We start from the raw sequence: 20,994 nt of genomic DNA, 5'->3' as shown, positions 1-20,994 counted from the left end.
TTTTAAAAATCCCTGCCAAGCAGACACTGAATATAAAATGAAGGGTGAATGCGTTGGGCTGCGATACCCTAGTGTTCTGTTTCCAAAGCAAATGCTTGTCTATGGCAGAGTGAAAACACAATGTACAAAGAAGCCTTAATTTTCAATGCATGATTCTTCATTTATTCTTGATGGGCCCAACATGACCTTAATCAACTTAGAGAAATTGCTCATCTCTTAAATGCTTACTCATCTTAGAAACGTGGGAGTCCTTCGCCCACACTAGCACATGGGGCTTTAACCCCCACACATGAACAATGAAATGAAAATTCATCCTGCAGAGTGTAACAGAATTGTTCAGCCGACAACCACCCTTCCTCCAAAAGTAGCTTATTCACAACCAGCAATGTTGGTGTATGTTCACACTTGAAAAATGAAGTAGGTTGGCTTAGCTGCGGGGTCAAGACCTTTTTTTCTCACTAGTAAGATTTTTTTTTTTTTTTTCCCCATAGATATATGAAAAGCAATATGTAAATGTTGTTAACAGTCATCTGGCTTTACTGAGACTAAATGAACTATAGGTTTCAGTCAAGGTATTGTCACTGGTGATATTAAACATTGATGTCCAGAATCCATTAGTCTCCCTTGCTGGATAATGTCTACCTCTACAAGTAGTCCATTGAAATTATTTCCTGTGATGAGATGGTCTTTGATTTAAGCGTCTGTCTAGTACCTAAGGAATTGTTCTTCTTGTATTACAGTAAAATATGAGAGAATCAAATTCCTTGTAATTGCTTTGAAAAACTCAGTGGAGGTTTATGCTTGGGCTCCAAAGCCTTATCACAAATTCATGGCTTTTAAGGTAAGTGAAACTTCACTTTGGTTCAGATTTATCACTGTCTCTCACTGTCTCTCATCTACTCTTTGCTTTTGCTTTTTGTTGCTTTGTATAACATTTATTTCTAGTTAAAGATAAAATGCATATTCTTTTAAAGAAAATGTAGCTCGTTTGACATACATTGGAGATGGCAGGCATAAAACTGTCACAGTCATGATTCTGTTAGATGTGAATAACTTGTTTCAGTGCTGTGCCAAAATGTGCATTGGAGTTCACAAAGTTGATGCTGATTTCCCTCAAAGGAGGAGGAAATTAAACATGAACGGTACTCAGCCTAATTTTTGCCTAGTCCATTTCTAGAATCTGCATTTTTTTCAAAACACAAGTGAATTATCCAGCTCTCCTTGCAACTCAGTGGCTGATGGATACTTAGGTCCTTAAACATAACATATTATTTAACAAAAATAGCTGTCTAACTTTTGATTTTTGAAAATTCTTAAGATCATATATGTAGATCTGTAAACCAACAGCTTTATTGTGTTATATAGTGTATTTTTCCTTTTCCAGTCCTTTACCTCACTTCATCACAAACCACTGTCAGTTGACCTGACCGTTGAAAATGGACAAAGATTAAAAGTCATATATGGCTCACTAGTAGGCTTTCACGCTATTGATGTGGACTCTGGATCTGTGTATGACCTGTACCTTCCAACACACGTAAGATACTCCAAAAAATTATGTAAATGCCTCTGGTTTTTGGGCTGTATGTTGATGATGATCAGGTTAAGAGTTGTGCTGTATTTCAAGAGACAGGGTAGGAGAATAATTACTGTATGCCAGCTAATAGAAAACCACTTTTCACATACTTTTATAACACTGAAGTTGTGTTAAAAGGCTTTTATCACATTTAGAGTATCAATTTTAATGGTTTAATGTCAGAAAGCCTGTTGTATGGACAGTACTATTTTTAATTGATATATCCTGGAAATTTAGGACTTAAGCAATCAAAGACACAATAATATCTACATGAATTTAGGTGACTTTTACAATCTGCCACTGTGCTTTTCAATCTTGCTCACAAGTTGATTAAATTATCACTGAATTGAGCTGATATTTGGCCTGGATTACAAAGCCTGCTGCAACACATTTTAATCTTGATCCACTGCAAGCATGTTCCCCTTGCACCAATGAGTACCTGTAGCTAGAGGAGCCAGGTATACATGTGCACCCATGAATAACCCCGATTTCTTCACCATGGAGCAAAGTTGGATTTGTTTCACATGGTTACAGATCCAGGCTCTGTGTGCAAAATGCGATTTGCCTTTCAGTCGTGACTTTGCAGAAACCCAACTTCCAGACTAAATAAATTTGCTGATCATCTTACTGTTCAGTTGCCTGTGAAATCAGGCCTTAAATTCAAACGAATTTTTACATTTTTCTCAGGATTTTCTCATTAGATTGTCAAGAAGTTGGCATGAAGGTGTTGATTTCAGGTTGATGTGTACATACTGCATTGTGCATCTGTTCATTGAGGTGATGGTGATCACTGAATTCCTGCTTAAACTCAGATAACAGCAAAGTAATTCCCTTGCAGAAGTGAATGACTGGCACGGGGCTGTCCAATATGAAGTCGGTGCTATGGTTTTAATCTGTTTGTTTGTTTGTTTGCTTATTTTTTAGCTGTTAGTTCTTTTCAAAGCTGTGAGTCCCAAAAGCCAGAGAAACTTGGGGTCTTAGGTCCAGAAAAGTAGCAGGTTCCCATGGCTCCAGTCTGAGGGGAGGCTCCTGGCAAGGAAACTTCTGTGCACACTTGAAAACCTCCCTGAAGTCAGCAGAGGTCCATAGGGGCAGAGGGTTAGCGCATCCAGGTGCCACGGCCTCCTCGTCTCCCAAGGCAGTGTCCCCCAAAGTTATGCTCAGGAGGTCTGAAGAAATCTCATCCCAGATCTGCATGTTGCAGCCTGCGCCTTGAACCCTTTCATTTTTTAACTTCTTTTTCTCCACTCTCAGCCCCACGTTTTCAAACCAAATGAAAACCCATGCCTCCCATGCAAGCCACTTGATCACTCTGCTGCCCTAACAAGTGACAGCCTTCAAACTCTGTCAGACCTGTGGTTTTGATGGACACAATGTTTGAAGGTGGCTGTTAAGTTTTAAACTTCTCTTACTTAGAAAGTAACTTTTCTAGCTGTTCAGAGCAAACTGTTGAATCACCTGCTAAAAAGCTTGTACTGTTTATTTCTGTGCTGGGTTTTTTTAAGGGACTTAGTATTTGTTTTGCTAGAGGGTTTATTTAATCTGACAATTAGTAGCTTTGTTAACTATGCAACCAGGAAAAAATCACATCGGTTTATAAATCTAAGCGTGGTGCCTGCATACCATTCCTGGAAGCTGGTTGCTGAGCAAGGTGAATAATGACTTGTCAAAAAGATCATTAGCATAATTGCCCAAGATAAGAAAGGCAAAGAAAAAAGTGAACCTTTTTAGAGGCTTTAGTTTTTGCAACCGGCTGCAAATATAATTATGTACCCGATGAGAGAGATTTCCCAGGTGACCGTCCTGAATATGTGGGGCACCTTTAAGACTGACTCCCTTTGTGTGTGCTCTTCAACCAAAAGTTAGCATGTACTAAAAATATATTTTCCCTTTAGAGTCTTAGACCTGAAATAAATCTGCTGCTACAGTGGCTCTATCTTCTTCGGTATTTTATTATTTTAAAGAGCATCTGCTAGAGTTGGATAATTCTCTCAAGGAGCTTTGTGGTGGCAACAGACCAGACTTTTAACAGGCTGACTTTAGATACTCTTGCTTTCTGGTAGCCTCTTTTCCTGGTTCCCCACCTCTTTCTTCATCTCTTACCTGCTTCGATCGCTCATGCGAGTACCAAGGCAACGCATTAAAATTGCTCTGCGACTCTGGATACCCGTTCTAGTGTTACGGATAGTTGTTGCGGAGGCACGGAGTCAAGTGGTTGGCCTGAGTGTATTCAGTTTGGCAAGTACAGCTTCAGTGCTTCTTTTACTGTTCATTGTGCCCTTACGGTGTGCATAAATGTATGTGCTTGAAGCAAAAAAGATCTGTGTGTTGCTGGCTTGTGAAAATGATGTAAAACTCCCGTCATGTGCTTCCTATAAAAATATTAATTGTAGTGGTTTTAATTTACTCTTTAACATCCTGTTTTGCGTAGTGCTTTAAAGAAGGAAATGCTTTGTTACTGTTTTTTAAGGCTGTCTTCTTTTTCTTTCAAAAACGCTTTCATAAAACCCCACCTTCATGGTTGCGTACTTAGACTTTTTTTTTCACTTGGGACATGTTGGCTTCTGGGAGAGATTCTAGTGCATTGAACTGCTGTTAAAATAATTTGTGTGAGCGAAATGCACTGTTCCTGTGGCATGCAGAAAACGTACGCTGAACAGCATTTAAATGGGGAACTATTTTTAGTGAAGGATGTGGGAAGGGAAGGACAGTGTGGCTTGTATTTGAAAGGTCCAGGTAACTTTTCAACTTGCTGTAAATATCGTTAAATTTACAGGTTTTAGCTTGTGAGTGGGGTTAGGGAGATAGCATGGAAAGTGAAAGCACGGCTTTCCTGCAATGTGGAAGCTTTCGTCCTTCCTCCATCTTCTGAAATAATTGCGAATTCAAATTTATTTCACCTTTCTTCTATTTTTATAATGCAAGTGGTCTGTAGTGACAAAGTAAATATTATTGTGTCTCAGTGGCTCCATGGCTTCTTGAAACCAATTAGTACTGGTAAATATAAAGTGAAATATTGAATGTTGATTTGTTTGCAAACCTACTGTCATATTCAAAGGGGGGAGGAGGGGAGAAAGCCTGTCTCAGAGGCCAGCGAGCAAACTATAGAGCCTTTCTGAAAACAGGCATTTCTTTCACTTTCCATGAGCCATGAGCTAGTTCTTTTTATTGCTCTGCCACGCTAGTTAGATTGATGTAGTCACTAAAACTGCAGTCCGTTTTCTGATATAAATCTTAGTAAAATATGATTCTAGATCCAGGGGACTATTCGCCCACATGCCATTATCATCCTCCCGAATACCAGTGGAATGGAGCTTTTACTCACCTATGAAGATGAAGGCATCTACATTGATATATATGGGCATTTCACAAAGGAGACTGTTTTGCAGTGGGGAGAAATGCCAGCATCTGTAGGTATGTATGAAAAATAGCACTTTATAAGATTCTGCTGTATGAAGCCCGACTTCTTTATGAGGTTTGTATCCACATGAAAGTGGTTGTATGGCACATAAAGCAACTTCTGAGCAAACCGGGTGTGTAAACAGATTTATGCACGTTTGTGTTAAAACAGCCAATGATTGCAATAGGGTCTCCGCGTTTGGATCGTAGTTTGTATTCTTGTCACGCTGTTTATTGCATCATACCTTGACCATACGGCCAAACTTCACTGAGGATGCAGTTTACCACCAGTTTTCACAGAAAGAGTTACGTGAATTAGAGGGGAAAAAAGGTGCTCTTGTTTCCTACTTTGATTGTTCATAGCCCATAGCGTTTTATGTAAAAATTCACAACTATAGAGAGGTCAATTACTGAAGAGGTCTGTAACTGCTGTCAGATGGCCCCTTAATTTTATCACTTTAAATTCACAGTGCTGCCAGCCTAGGGTATTTCTAATAGATTCTCAGTCTCCCTGTGCTTGCAGTTGGCTTTGTAGGAGGAGATTCTGACTGTATTGTAGCCAGGACAGCTGTTTGTTTCACCTTCCCCAGAGGGCCTCAAGTTAACAGTGTGGGGAAAACCAAGAACACCACAGGCAGATTTTTGTTTTTATTATTTGTTGCTTTTAATTTCTTTTCTGGCTCACTCCTGTTCTTCTGCATCTTAAAACGAACATACCAACAAACAAAAAAAGCCCAAGACACTTAGATTGTACAAAAGCGTATTATTAGCCTGACAGAAACTGGATGCCACAGTGAAAAATTGAGGATGTTCACCTTTCTCCTTTCACTTCTAGCTGGGTAGTTTTAGGAAGTCCATTAAAATCAGTAGAGTAACACCCTTGAGTAAATGCAGGTTTGACATTTGTAGAGGATTTTCAACAGTTCTGAGGGCACACACCTCTGGAACGCAAATTGCTACAAGACAACTTGTTTTTTGCACTGTTTCAATAAATGTCAGCAACAAAACTGTTTCAGTTTCAAAAAACAGGTATAAGGTTGTAAGCTAACTATATAGCGTTTCCTTCCCTTCACTGAATAGCCCTATCTCCAATTTTCAGCCTATATTCAGAGCTACAGGATGTAATTAAAATGTATCAAGTCAATTCTCTGTTTTTCATAGGAATATCTAATGGTCTTTGAGATGTTGAAATTTTACATCCCCTCTGAATTAATGTTAGAAACACCATAAGAAATAATCAGTAATCAAAGAGCAATTACTCAGCCAGGGTGAGAAGAGTTCTAATGAGAAATATTGAATGTAATTGGAAGCTGCACTGAGGAATGCTATCTGAAGGAGACAGAAGCTTTCAAGAAGCATGTCATTATGGGACGTGCTTCCTTAGGCCTTAGTAAAAGTAGCAAGCTTACTTAACATGAACGTTTTCTTCAAACTGTAATGTCTTACCCACCTTATGGTGTGCATATATGATGTATGATTTTCATAAATATTTAAATTCTCCTTTGTTTTCTCACACGTACTTCATTGGTTAGAACTCCTTTTTCCTGCCTTGGGAAGAAACAATTTTAAAATCAGCTGCATGTATGTAAGTGTCCCGCCAGAGATTAACTCTGATTTCATGTTTAGTGCTTTTTAAACCACGGATGTTATTTGTAATTATTACAGGCTTTTCCAGTTGTATTATTCTTACTATATGCTATGTCCTAAAGAGTCACTGTTACTAGAGAGATAGCATGTTTCAAAGACAGATGACAAAAAGGGCTTTCTTACATCCTGCTTTAGACAGGGGGATATTGCAAGAAGGGTCACATAGATCTATGACTCCTACTTGGAAATTTGCAGCTTGTGTCACAGGGCACTGATGGCTCTCAAAGCTTTTTCACTTAATCTAGATGGAGTTTGCAGGAATGCCTCAGAAGTGGACCAGGGAGAGCTTAAGTCCTTTTTCCTAATGTTGGTGAAAGTACTGAATCATCAAACTCACAGATATGAGAGAGAGGCTTGTAAAGCATTCTTGTCGGCTGGAAATCAAACTGCCTGAACTTCAGTAAAAATTTCCTTGCGCGTACCCAGCTGGCATTGAAGTGAATAAAGCTTCAGCGCCTTGGACCGGCTGAATATGTGATCTTTTGTGCCAGTTAATTACTCTAATTTAAAACATCTTTCAGTATACATCTGGCTAGGCATGATATTCTCAATTTCTCAAGGTTGATTACTCCTTAATAGAAGGAATGCCATTTGGACATTCACCTTTCCACGTGCTCATGCAGCTATTTCTCCTGTTCTTCAGCACACCACTATGATAATCATTTGCGTGGAAAGCTCTCAATACAAAATTGCCTAAGCATTTTTGTTGCAGTATTTTAGGGCAGTTATATAGGAAGATTTTAGTGCAGTTAAATGGGAAGAGGATGGAGAAAGATGCTTCTGAGGGTGGCATCCTGTCTGGTGAATTTTACTATATAGAAGTTAGGAGTCTTGTCTATGTGAATAGTTTAGATTTTCTCTGTAGTCAGTCTAGAGAAGTGGGCACCACCAGCTGGGAAGGTGGTGCCCATCTAGGGACAGGGAGCTAGGACAGGTATAATGAAACATCCTGCTGAGGAAGGAGAGGGTGAGTTAGATGAAATGTTTTGGATGGTAAGGTTAGGAGAGCTGAGTAAACAGCTAGCTCTTTGTAGAATTTCTCCCAGTGCTCAGAAAGCAAGACTGTAGGTTTTCTCTGGAAGGAAAGGTGTCTGTCTCCATCCATCTGTCTCTTTTGTTGTTTATACTTCTGCAGATTCCACAGCTGAAGGGAGGCAGTCTCCAAACAGCCCCTCTCAGTTGTCATTTGAAAATTTTCCAATATGTTAGCTTGAGAACCCTTGCGTTTCTGCAGCACTTCTGGTATATCAGAAATGGATTTCTTTGGAACAGAAACTGTCAATCCTTGTGATGTGGTACAAGATTAATTTGACTTCTGATTGGAATCACATTTCCACTAAAAACAAATTAACCCAACCTCTAACTCAACACACAACTCAAACTTTAAACAAAGAGCTCTGTTAACTATTATTTTAATAATTGTTTCCCACTAGCTCCTATTAATTTTCTTGATCCTTTGAAATTCTTGGCTACAGACAAAAAAGTTAACTATTATGAGAGAAGTGTGAGTAACTGTGTTATTTGCATGGTCAAACTTAGGGAGAACGTTTCCTAAGAGATCCCATTTTCCTGGAATTTCCAGACACATTTCAGACCTCCTAAAGTCTGTTATCATCTTATCCCAAAATTTTCACTCTGTGTTTCAGAGATAGAAGGGCCTTGTGTTAACCTCAGGGTGCTGTCTAGTCATCCTTCGCTCATTTCTTGATTTCTTTAAACAATTAGTTTGAAAGAAAACTTTTGTAGTTGGTGAGAATATCTTGTCTACAAAAAAAAAGTTTGTATTATAATTAATGGATTTAGGGCAGGGAATCTAAATATAGCTTACTCTCATAGTCTTTAAGTTGGGACCTCTGTGACCGATCTGTTAAGAAGAAACTGGGGAGAGGAAACTCAAATCCTGTGGGAAATTAAAATTGTAGAAGTACTTTATCTATGTTTAATCTAAAAGATATTTCACATATGTAGGGCTAAATACAAATATAGCTGTAATATTTTCTCTATATAAAACAGGATTGAAAAAGGGTTTAAGAAACATCAAGTTAATAAGATTTGGGAGCACTTCTGCCCTTTGGTGTGAGTAATGAATTATTTACAGTGTGTAGTCTTAAAGGGTTGGCACAAAACTGGATATTCCCAGCGTGGGGAACCAATAGAAGTCCTTATTTGCTTTGCCATGTACATACTAGAAGCAAAAAGGATATTATGCAGAGAAACAGACATCATCGTCAAAAGGAGGTTGAATTACTGCCTCTGTGCTCTATCAACATAGTCACCAGTTCTTGAAACAGTTGTTGTCCAGCTCGTGCTCAGAAAATGCCTGCTGGTATCTGAATGATTCTTGTTGGTCAGATCTCCTGCGCACTTTTCCCCAGGAAGCAGCAAGAAGCATCCAAACGAGCAAACTGTCACCCCAGATATATTTTTGGGTTGGGCTATCAGTTCTACTGGAATAATTACAAAGGAGTGAGCAACAACTGAGAGCAGAGAAGCTTTGGAACAGAGATGCATAGAAACATACATATTTAGGAAAAAATAAAGATTTAGTCATAAATTTATTCCTAGCTTGCTTGGGGTGGTTAGGGAGCTGTTTGTGTTAGCCCTTTGGCCAGTGCAATCTAACCAGAACATATAGCAGAAAACCACCTGCCTTCCATGGCCGATTTCTTAATTCGTCCACTTGTGACTGTATTCAGCCTTAGGTTTTTTTTCCTTTTTGATTTTGACTCTCTAGCCTCTCCCACTTAGTAAAAGTTCTCCACAGCTGTGACTGGAGGAAGAAAAATACCCACTTCTATCCAGGTAACATAAACAATAGCAGTAAAACTATAACAGAATTGCACAAGAGAAGTTACCGACTCCTTCCTCAGTTTTTCTACCCAAAATTGCTTAAAACTTTGGGGGCAGTAACTTTTAAAGCATGGGCAACAGACCGAAGTACATGCAAGTAGCTAATCAGTCCCTAATCAGTGATCAGCAGCATCGCTGGAGAGCTCAAGGGTGGGTTTATGTGGGAACAAGCTTTGCTACATCACAGAACACTTGGTACCTCTGTGGCTTATTTCCATTCCCAATCTTCAACATGTATTTCTCCCTTCCATTTGTCTAAAAATAAATAAATAAATACGCTTTCCCCACGAGTGGGGAACCAATAAAAGTCATGATTTCACAGAGGATATTGGGTTTGACTGAAGGGCCAAAGAAGGGTTCTGTAGAAGTGTACTCAGTTTTAAGATCTATATGGTCTCTAATAGCCGGTATCTTTTACTGTCAGCAAAGTCCTTGCTGGATATTCTCCTCCTAATGTTTGTGCCCAGCTGCATATTTGCCTGAAGCAATTTTCTCAAACATGTGTACAAAAGCAAAATTCAGTAGCTTTTTTGCATTGAATTTCACCTATGCACATACTGACTGAATTCCAAAAAGGAATTCAGTAAAGCAGCGTACACTCTGTTTTACCCTGTGAAATGGAGTTTGATATCATGACTCGGGCACGCAAAAGTGGGTCAGTTGCCTGGGGAATTTTTGGAGTCTCCATCACTAGAGGTCTTAAAAGGTCAGGTTAGACAAACAACTGTCAGAAGTGATACTGATGTGGCACAGAGATACGGATGGAAGAGAAGGTGCGTTAAGGTCCTTTCCTGCCCTATTTCTGTAACACTAGTCAGAAAAGCCCAGTTTTACGATATTTTGCTAAAAGCTGGTCTGATGCTGCTCTCAGGCAGAGGTCAGTTGGGAATAACTGCTTAGGCAGTGATCCAAATTCAGTATATGAGATCAGAAAAGGGATTTTTGAAGGGAAAAAGTTTAAAAAAGAAAAGAAAGGTTAAGAAGGGAAGTGAGATGGTAGCAGTACCTGGGTTCTGTGTACCAAATGCACTTGTCTCATTCAGACTGAGTATGCTACTGCTGTGAGACTAAGATCATTATCTCATGTCAGTGACACTTCATAGAAGTTAATGGATCCAATATGGCTCAGTAAATTCTTTCTCCTTTCCTAACTCCCTCAACTATTTCCCCTTGAAGTAGTCACTTCCCTGAATAGGGGCTCTACTCAACTTAATGTTAATACACAGTGTAAACAGGAAATACCAAGTCTCGCCCCAAGTTTAGAGCATTTCTAATGCTTTCATGATGTTAAGAAACTGATTTTGAGCTCACGTCGCTATACTAACTTTATGGCATGTATTCTTTGATGTCCAGGGAGTAATGCTGGTGTAAGTGGTGTAACAAGAACCACAACTCATGCACAACTGTAGATCTTTTAAGATATGCGGTAATCTGTGTGAAGCAGGGGAGCCTCAGGTAACTCTGCATAACTTTGTTCCAGTATGTTAATCAATATTGGCACATTGGTCTGAGTCAGTATGTGCCTTTTCTGTGGAGCTACTGTCCAAAGGACCAGAGTGGCTGTCTAAGTCTAGGGTTGCTACAAACCAGTACAGTCTCGCATTGTGTGTAATATAAACACCCTCGTATGTTGTCAGGTGGAAGCATAGGATATTTTTATCTAAAGTTTGCTGAGGTGGAAAGTGGACTCAAAATAACTATTCCTAAGTTCCTGCTCATGGTATAGGAGCTTTTGTTGCAGAATATGACAACTTTATTCTGAGTATGTAATTTGCTCTCAGTTCATTTCACGTGAAACACCTGTAAGTGCTCCCACATGGGAAGATTATCAAGACTCAGTACTGACCTTTGAATTCACAGCCTGCTATCCTCCAAATTAATTTCCATGTATAGATAAATCCTTATAACTAGACAACCCCACAAATGGTGTAATGGGACCTTTGTGTTGGCATGTTATTCCATGGATGCAATTTGAGAAAGAACTTTTTGATTCTGCTACAAGAGTGAGTTTTTGTGCTACTTGGGACTTCAACTGAAATTTGCCATTGTCAGTTAACAAGTTCTCAGTATATTGGCCAGCCAGCAGAGCATCAGTGGCTGAGCTTGGTATATCTGTTTTATTATGTTCCTATTGTAATACTGCTTGGAGATCAGGTCTCTTCTGAACATGGCAGTAGTGGTCCAGTCATCGAGGGCTTTCTATCCGGATGACCTAGAGGTTGCAACAGACCCTAATTAAGCTGTTACTGAGAGCTGCAAGGATGCTATCAAACTGAAATCTGCCAAAGGCATGGATACAGCTGATACAGACATAGCATATTGACAACCTGAGCACAGATTTCATGTAGTGGAAAAGATAAGGAGACTTAGGAGTGGATTAGGTCTTTGTTGCTGGACCTATATGACCTATACTAAACAGCGTAGCTGTAGAATGCTTTCATGCTCTTTATATATAGGCACCGGCCTTGCTGTCCCACCCCCCAGAACCCTAGTGTGCCTCTGTCTCTGTTGTGTTCAAAAGTGAAGTTTGAAAAGGTTAATGTGGTGTCAGTTGTTACAAAAAATAGCAAATGTCTGAGTATTGTTTCATTTTTATCTTCTTCACTTTGTGTGGTCTGCGCCTACCTTTTTAGATACTACCTGCACATTGCACGGGTGGTGCCCTGGTACTGCTGCAGTGATTCAGAAATGTTAACGATAGTCATCCTCGTAGCCTACAGCAGTAGCGCCCTGTTGTACAGCCTAGGAACTGAAGCATAAAGAAACGATTTTAAAATGTATGGATTTCAGGTGTTTGATTTTTAGAAAATACCCCTTCCCCCCTTCTCTTCTCCCGCTTATCCTCAGTTGCTCGCTGCTGTTTTGCTTTTCCAACAGGATGGTTTCTTCCCTTTTCCACATGACTGGGATACTGGGAAAGCACTTTCTTGCTCTCAGCTTTAGTGGCAGGGAAGCCCTCAGTGTGCACAAAGAATAACCGAAAGGAACATATACTAAACAGATTTAGGGGAAATTTGTAGACTTTAAGGGAACTAAAATCCCAACATTGTAGCCAAAACACACATGTTTCCAAGGAGGTCTAATTTTCATACACTTGTTCTGACAAGAATTATAAAGCAGTGATTCCAAGTTAATATTATATCAACAACTGCTAGAAGAAGGATATAGTGACTCAGCCACATTGCTTTTATTTTCTGCTGTCCTTCTAAAGTAGGATCGCAGGCTGTTGCTTCGTACATCAGTGTATACTGAAAGTTTAACTTTTGGACAAAAATCTAAATCAACATGGAAGGTTTAAAGGAAGAGACATTGCTCGCAGTAGTAATGTCGGGCAGGCAAGCAGCATCCACTGAAGCTAAAAACCAGTCAAATGCACACGTTCCCTCCACATCATTTCAGAGCACCAGAATTCTCAGACTAATGAAATAACAGTTCATAGTTCAGCAAGAAGGACAGTTTCTGAGCATTGACTATCAGTAGAGCCTAACTAATATGGTTTTACCTTGGAAGCCCAGACATGCACTAATCAGAGCGCTTTCATTGAAACTGTGCCTAATTTGAAATCTGTGGTGTTAACTCCTTCATCACTATTCCGATTTCTCATCTAATTGCCAGATGTAAAGGGAGTAACATAGTAGGCTTCCACAGTGCTGGAGTATCTTCCTTTGGTTTTGGAGATACTTCCCGTAACCAGTTATGGGAAGACAATAGCTAAGGACACCAAATTAATCATGCCATAGTGTCAGATTCAAAAGTATTTAGGTTTCAGACTAAGCTGAACTCCATAGTAAATACAAATCCAACTTCCTAATGGGAGGGTATAGAGAAGACAGAGTCAAGACTTTTCTTGGACATGTACAGTGAAAGGATGAGAGGCAGAATGGGTACAAATTGCACCAAGAGAAATTCCAATTAGGTATTAGGAAGAAATTTTTAACCTTGAAAGTAGTGACGCATTGCAGCAGGGGCCCAGAGAGGTTGTGAAATATCCATCAAAACATGTCTGGACAAGGTCCCGAGTAACCCTGTCTAATTTAGCCCTGCTTTGGGGGTGGGGGTTAAACAAGAGGTTTCCTCCAACCTTTTGTGATTCTAAAATATACAATAGTAGCATACTTAAGATTTATGTCTAGAGTCCAAAATAAGTCTGAGAGGAGAAGCTGAAATTTAGTTACTGTTCCCAAGGCTTTTTGTGTAAACTTAAAATACAAACAATTCAGAATATATTGTTACCAAAGAGAAATGCTTCAGATCCACGTTGACATAAATGAGGCAAGAATCAGTCTTTCAGCTGTTAAATAGTACCAAATCTTTTTTTTTTTTTTTTTTTTTAGCTTACCTTCAATCTAATCAGGTCATGGGCTGGGGAGAGAAGGCGATTGAACTACGCTCTGTGGAAACAGGAAATCTGGAAGGAGTATTTATGCACAAGAAAGCACAGAAGCTAAAATTTCTATGTGAAAGAAATGACAAGGTACAGAGATGACTACAGTGTGGTGATTTAGCAAAAATGAGCAATAGTTGACTGTGACACTAAGACCGTTTCATTTTTGTAACTTTGTTTTTACATTGGTTATTTCTTACCTTAGTATAACTTCCCCGTTCAAAGTAAATGTAGTCAGTGACCCCACCGAGCACTCACTATGGATATTCTGCACTTTCACACCACCCTACTTTAGCCAGCTCTGTTATAACTCCTGTTCCACCCCGCCTTAACTGATAGCAGAGGTGATAACACATACAGACATTGCTAACTGGCCAGACTGTAGCACAGCAGGTGTAGTGGGGAGGGCTAGTGAGTCAGCCCTGATAATGCCCAGCTACAGGATTGCCTCTCCTGGACTACTGAAATTACAGGCAATTCAGAGCAGGCATCGTGGAAAAAAAAAAACCAACCAAAAAACCCAACACTCTTAATATTTGAGATATTGCAGGCAGTAGAGTATGGATAATCAAGTATGATTTGTTGCATACAGCAGTTCTTGATAAATGTTCTGTGAAACCTGCTTAGTCCCACTGACATATTTAGAAAACTGGGGCCCCAAAACTGTTTAGATTTAATTAATTGTTTTAAAATGTTCTCTTGTGTCTTTCCAAATAGGAAAAGAAGTATACCAAAAAATATATCCCGGTTGTACCACAAGCACAGTTTCTCTTTAAAAAGTTTCTCATGGGACTAAAATTGAATTGTGATAGAAATACATAGATATATATATCCTTGTATTTGGGACTGTGGCATTCTCTCAGATATCCTGTATGGGTAAAAATATTCTTATAAATGTAAACTAACAGTAGCATATCTTTTTTTTTTTTTTTTTCTTCTTTCAAGGTGTTCTTTGCATCTGTACAGTCAGGAGGCAGCAGTCAAATATACTTTATGACTCTTGGTCAAAATGTACTATTCAACTGGTAAATCACATCAAAATGAAGGATGCTTTGAAATGCCCTGTAGGTAGCAGTGTAAAATGCTCGGAGGTAATATACACAAATTTGCACTTTTTACCTACAAAAATTTTGTCATTATTAACTTATCAAAATTTATATTCTTTCAGTTTGAAAAGAATTCCATTTTCCTGTCAAAGTATTGCAAACATGTTTAGTTTGTCTTCTAAAATATGTTGCAAACCAAGATTGTATTCGGAGTGTTAGGAGAGAACAACTTTAATGAAGTATGTAGCCAATATAAGAAGCTCCTGTACTCTGAAAAGTGTAGTTTCATTTTCACAGATGATGTACTGTTGTTATCGTGAACTGAAGTCTCTTTCTTTTTTGGGCAGCAACATCTGTAGGTGAGAAAAACACAAACAAGTTGGGTGACAAATCGGAATCTACTTTCTTTTGAATTGGGTTTTGGCTTGTTTTGCATTTTAAGCAAGCTGTTACTGTTTCACCAGGAGTCACTTGTCCAATAATCTTGTCTTATAATCAGTGAAAGAGCAACTGTTCATGCTGGGGCGTAATGCAGATTGGCACACTTGAGGGATCGTATCCTGTGCGAGGTAGACAGGTGCACTTCACTGCAGACTTCTGAAAGCAACTACTTCTAGACATGTACCCCATCTGGTAGATTTTACAAAATGCGGGGGACAGACTTCATGTTTCTCTCAGGGCTGGATGCCTGAGCCCGTAGACACAGTTACTGTAGAATGTATTTGTAAAAATAGTTTTTAAATAGTAGTTTGTCAAAATCATATATGCATAAAGCATTACGGACCTGAACCTGTAACTTTCATTCAGACACGGGACCCACACTCATATGAGTTGATTTAAAGGCACTACCCATGTATATAAGGGCACAGGATCAGGCACCTTCTCTTCTTCCCTTCTTCTCTTTTAGCATCAAGTCTTCGTTTCTTTGTGTGTAAATATAATCTTTCCACAATGGATGTTAAGATTAACAAATATATTCTTAGTATAGTTATGAAAATATCCAAAGAGTTAATCTATTATAAATAGAAAATATAAATAATTTCAGGTGCTTTCTATGCTAATTACATCTAAATAAAGCTGCATCCACTAGCGTTATTGGTGCCAGTGTTTCTGCATAAACTCTGTTCTCAGGGGCTTGTAACTTGGCCATAAAACTATACAGATATAATATATATATACTATATATAATCATATACTATGATTGAATTGTAGGGTTTAATGCAATCCTTATTTAGCTGATTTTTGGATGTGCTTTGAAAATGTAAAGCATCAAATCTAATACAAAAGAGTCATTCCAGACATGATACAGTATGGATGACGCTGTAGGCAAAAGTGAAATCGCTAGCTACAGTGTTTGAAAATAGATGTTCTTTACTTGAAATATGTGATACTGAAAGGTGCAGGGAAAGTGTATTGGAATATCTGGTTGTCTACCTCAAGGATGATGATTCAAAGTTGACTAAGAAGGGGAGAGATAAGGTTGTTAGAACTGGTAGCTGTTTTGTACAGTAAGTCAGGTTAAGTTAGTGTTAGCAGTCATGCTGTGACTGACAGGTGCTCAAATTGCAACCATCAGCTCCAGAACTGGTGTGCTTGTGTATGTCAGCAGAGAATCAAACGAGGGGCTAATCACCCTTCCCCCCTTCCCTGTGTTGGCACCTCAACTGCCGCAGGCAGATCAGAGATGCCTTCGCTGTTGCTGTCCGTGTTCTTTGGCTATGTGGAGGACTGCACTTTCCAAAGTTATTAACCTAGCACTTTTCACAAGCACTAGCTTATCTCAAAATGTATAGTGTTTTTTATGAAGTATTTTCATTTTAAATGTTTTAACTTACAGGAAAATAAGCCTAAGGCCATACTAAAAAATACATGCAGTTAAATACTCAAAGTGGTTCTTAATGTATGCAAGTAATCAGCTTGTGTGCAGACTTAAAATCTGAATGGTATACTGTGCTTGGGCAGAGCTGTGTGAAAACAGGAGGTCTCTGTCTATTTCTAGTAATGTTCCTACCTGTTGCCAATGCTAGGACTGGGGCAAATGAGAAAAACATGGCTTGGCTCCCTATGCTACTGAACGCTAGGCTTGTTTTGTTCAACTTTCACCAAAAAAAACCCCAAAAAAACCCAACCCAAACAAACCCAAACCCATAACAGAAACAGAGATGAAAGTTACAATTACAGGCAAAAAATAATTTGCAGACAATCAGAAATACAACTTACTTGCTTTTGACTTAAAATAAAAAGTCTAAGAGACTGTGAAGAAAGAACAGCTTTCATTTTGTACCCAGTAGGTGTGCAAAACTTGCTTGCAAAACTGCTCGTTCTATAAGCCATCCGTGATCCAGGCTGCCCTATATTTTTTTAAAGTGTGCTTATCTCAGCAGCCTCTGCATTACATGGGATGCATGGGAATTTTTTCCCTCTCCCATTTTGGTGTCAACAGGTAGGAGGCAGATTTTTCCTGATGCTAGGCACTAGTTAAAAAGAATTTAGCAGAGAACAGTGGGAATTTAGAACAACCCATATCAACAGATGAAAGAAGCAAATGGGATCAAAGTTGTTTAATATTATTGTAACAGAAAAGCGTGATAGTAAGTTGACACACTGTGGAGATGTTTAGCTCCATACCAAGAGAGGAAAAAATGCAGCAAGTTCAAGAGAGGCAATATGCACTATTACATTGAGATTTTAATTTTTCATTCTGTTTCCTTCTATTAGCTCTCTTTTCTTTCCAGCTATGATTCAAGGCAGTGGGTTGGATTTTCATCTGTCACTTTGCATGTAAAACCATTGGAATTATTGGGGTTACATCCGTGTGTAAATATGGAAAGAACGAGGCCCTTAGAGGTGAATGCTTTCAAAGGATTTAGAAGTGGTATTGCAAATAGTGATAGCAACTGGATGCAAGAAGGAGAAGATGGTGGCATTTTCTCTTTATCAAGAGAAAATCAAAATGGTTGAAGATGAGCAAGAGCCTGGAGAAGTTGAGAAGAGTAACAGAAGAGAGTGGAAGTGACTGAAGAGGAGGGAAAAGTTGAAGAAAATAAATAGGAGTAGCCAAAGGGGAGGGAGTGGATGTCTGGAGTAGTGTATTGCTGTAGGAGGAATAATAAAAGGTTAAGAGATGTTAAGGAAAAGAAAGTAACCAAAGAAATGGAAAGGTATCTAGAGTGACGGGGTGGTCTGAACACTGAATGAGAGAGTGTTCCGAACAACTGTTCAGCTCAAAGCAAAAGTTCAAAGGCTGGAAGAAAAAAATTAATTCCAGAGACCCAAGTTTATCCTGACATAAATTTAACTATGCAAAATGTGTATCAGATTTGTAATTTCATTTTGTGAGGTGTTTCTCTAGCTGTACCTTTTCACTAACTTTTAAAACCAAGGAGTGAACTGCTTAACCATGTGCTTTTCTAGTGATGTCACTCTGATGTGAACAAATGCTATAGGGGCAGAAGGGCAGAATGGTAAGGATCCATGTCAGTAATCCTTTGGTACATGCAGTATCCCAATGGCAGGTGGTGCTCCTAATGTTACATTTGCCAAACAAGATTGCGTTAATACTGCAGCAAAGTAGTATTGTATGTGCCTGCTTTCATTTTAGGAATGGCGAACTCTATTCTGCAGCCTGAACCTTGACACGTGACTTTAAAACCTGGGAACAATGCAAGCTATGTACTGTACTTAATGTATTGTTCCCTAATGTTGAAATTGTACAACTGAAACAGTAATAAAAAATACTTTGAAAATCAAAACTAGTATCGTGCTTGTAAAAGTCTGTTATATTGCATAAGCTATTGTAAAAATAATAGAAAGCTTTGTTACTGTTTTCCAAATCGAGTCAGTATCTCTAGGGAAACATCTACATCTGCCTACAGAGACAATATGAATGTATTTCCTTGCAGTGGATAAAGATGTTGAGGTGATGGTGTGAGAGTTCAGCCTGGACAGAGTACTAGTAAGGCTGACAGCCGGCGCTGTGCTGTGCATGCTGCTCATGAGCTTCACAAGTGAAATTCTGTGCTTCCACCTTTCTTTTTACACAAACACCCAGTGGGATGAAGGCAGTGGAACTAGACCAAAATGCAGTTGTTGACACTAGAAGAACTGGCTTTTATGCGTGTGTATTAGCCTGAATGCCAGGTTAGCCCAATTAACTTTTTTCTCAGGTATGCTCATGCAGTCTTTGTTGCCACCTATAAAATTTATTGCTATATATAATGTGAGGTGTGATAGCACATTGTAGCTGTACCACTTAAGAATTAGGAAATATGCCGTTTATGCCAGTGTTGGGAGCTGGAAAGGGTGAGGGCATGAGGCAAAATTTCTCTTAATTATTTAAAATGAAGATTATCTTTCATCAATGTTCTATCTCTTTTAAGCTAGCAGAGCATGTTCTTTCCAGCATTTGATGTGTGGAGTGGGATCTGTATTATAAGTTTAAAGATACCATGGTTGCTTGATTGGGTAGATAGATAGGTTAGTTTTGCCAGTCATTATTGTTCTTTCCACCAAAAGTTATTCCTAAGCTTCAGTAATACAGTACACCTGGATTATTCCACACCAGTTACTTCAAGTGAGTTTCACTCCCCAGCACAAGAGGAAATATGTCAGGCTTCAGTTCCAGTACAGTTCTGTTGGACAGGAGGTTTTCTCTCCTTTTTATTTGCTTACCTCCTTTAAAATCAGGAATAATTGTAGTAAGTAGAAAAGAGCAAGAATTCTGGCTTCCTGCTTCACCTGTGATTCAATTCTGCACCAATGACTCTGCTATAAAAAAAAACTACAGTGATTCATATATGCATTATTAGTGGATTGGGAGATGTCATTAATGTTGTGGAAAAAATTTCGCAAGAAATAAAAAGCACTGTTTTGCAGAATGAGCATGAAAAATCTTGTACCCAGCCCCATATATACGTGAAAAGAAGTGCAGGTGAGGATCCAAGGTTTTACTCTTTTGAGGTGATCCTTCGTTGTTTTCCAACTGTAGATGTGTGGTACCTTGACGTAGTAACATGTACAGTGAGAAGCGCTGATCTTCTTAAGGCCCTGTTTTTTCCCTTGCTTCTAATATTGTCAGATTTTTCAGGGCAGGCTACAGTTTCCATCTTCTGTATCAACTATTACCAGTTCATTTTTTTTACCGCTTAACTTCAGCCAAGATGGTTCTACACTTTCCAGGAAAAATGCTAGGGACAGTATTTGTCTTGCCCATGTTTGTTTTTACAGAAAGACAGAAACAAACTTCTCCCATCACAAAAAAAACCCAGACAGATAAGCAAACTGGCAGGCTTTTCTATTAAAAAAAAAGTTTCAGGAACCAGAATTTGAGAAATGGTCAGCAAGCTGGTCTTTGTACCTTTTTCCATTCCTGTGAAAAGAGAAGCTCCTTTGCCATCCCCATTAAGACTTCTCCATTTTTGGCCAAGTTAAAAATATAAAAATGTATGCTCACATGTGCTCAATATAACCTCTTAGAAAAGCCTGTCTCGCAGACTTGTGGCAGGCACGCTGCTCCAACCTGAATGGCCGGCTCATAAAAAGTTTCCCTGCAGTTGCAGTTCTGGGCTCAGACCACATAGCCCAGCCAAAAAACAGCACTCAAGGTGGTGTGAGAAAGGAGACTGCAGTTGTTGAAATCTGAACCAGTGACACCTGATAGAAGTCTGCAGGCAAAGTAAAACCGGATAAAATGCCCAGAGATGAGAGCAAATAAAGGCAATTCCAAATCTAACCTGCAATTACTAGGTCTGGGAGTTGATCTACCCTGTCTAGACTAGTACTAAAACATTATTCGTATTTTTATCCTGTACATATACTAAGCTTGATCCCTATGGCAGGTACTATAAGGAATGTCAGAGGAAGTGTTGCATGGTCTACTAACTAAAATCGTCTCCCGCACCCCTCGCTCATTGGCATTGACTGACATGCAGGTAGGCAGCACACCCATTTGATCAGTGGTGTGCCAGCAATCAATAGTCATCTCATCCTACCCTTAAATATAGGAATATTCTGTGGCAAATATTGACTAAACAAAAAGCAAACTGGGCCTAACTATGGCACTCATTTGTGTTACTAAGTAAAATTCAACTTACTTA

At 39.1% G+C, this 20,994-nt stretch overlaps 1 protein-coding gene across 6 annotated transcripts in view; it reads left to right on the top strand.

Moving 5' to 3' along the window:
• The window catches only part of NRK (Nik related kinase), a 118,012-nt gene extending 99,361 nt beyond the window's left edge, over positions 1-18,651 (top strand). For 5 of the 6 annotated variants that reach the window (XM_029996437.2, XM_029996433.2, XM_029996435.2 and 2 more), the window contains 5 exons: positions 741-841; positions 1,385-1,534; positions 4,828-4,987; positions 13,804-13,943; positions 14,799-18,651. In XM_029996437.2, coding sequence (XP_029852297.1) covers positions 741-841; positions 1,385-1,534; positions 4,828-4,987; positions 13,804-13,943; positions 14,799-14,882 — 635 coding nt within the window. In that variant the 3' untranslated portion in view covers positions 14,883-18,651. Of the gene's footprint in view, positions 1-740; positions 842-1,384; positions 1,535-3,636; positions 3,812-4,827; positions 4,988-13,803; positions 13,944-14,798 lie in introns of those variants that run through there. The other variant, XR_005931051.1, reaches the window with a different exon arrangement.
• Positions 18,652-20,994: the final 2,343 nt, after the last annotated feature.

The sequence above is a fragment of the Aquila chrysaetos genome, chromosome 21, assembly GCF_900496995.4.
Source record: "Aquila chrysaetos chrysaetos chromosome 21, bAquChr1.4, whole genome shotgun sequence".
Lineage (NCBI taxonomy): Eukaryota > Metazoa > Chordata > Aves > Accipitriformes > Accipitridae > Aquila > Aquila chrysaetos.
This window is presented reverse-complemented; position numbering and strand designations above follow the sequence as displayed.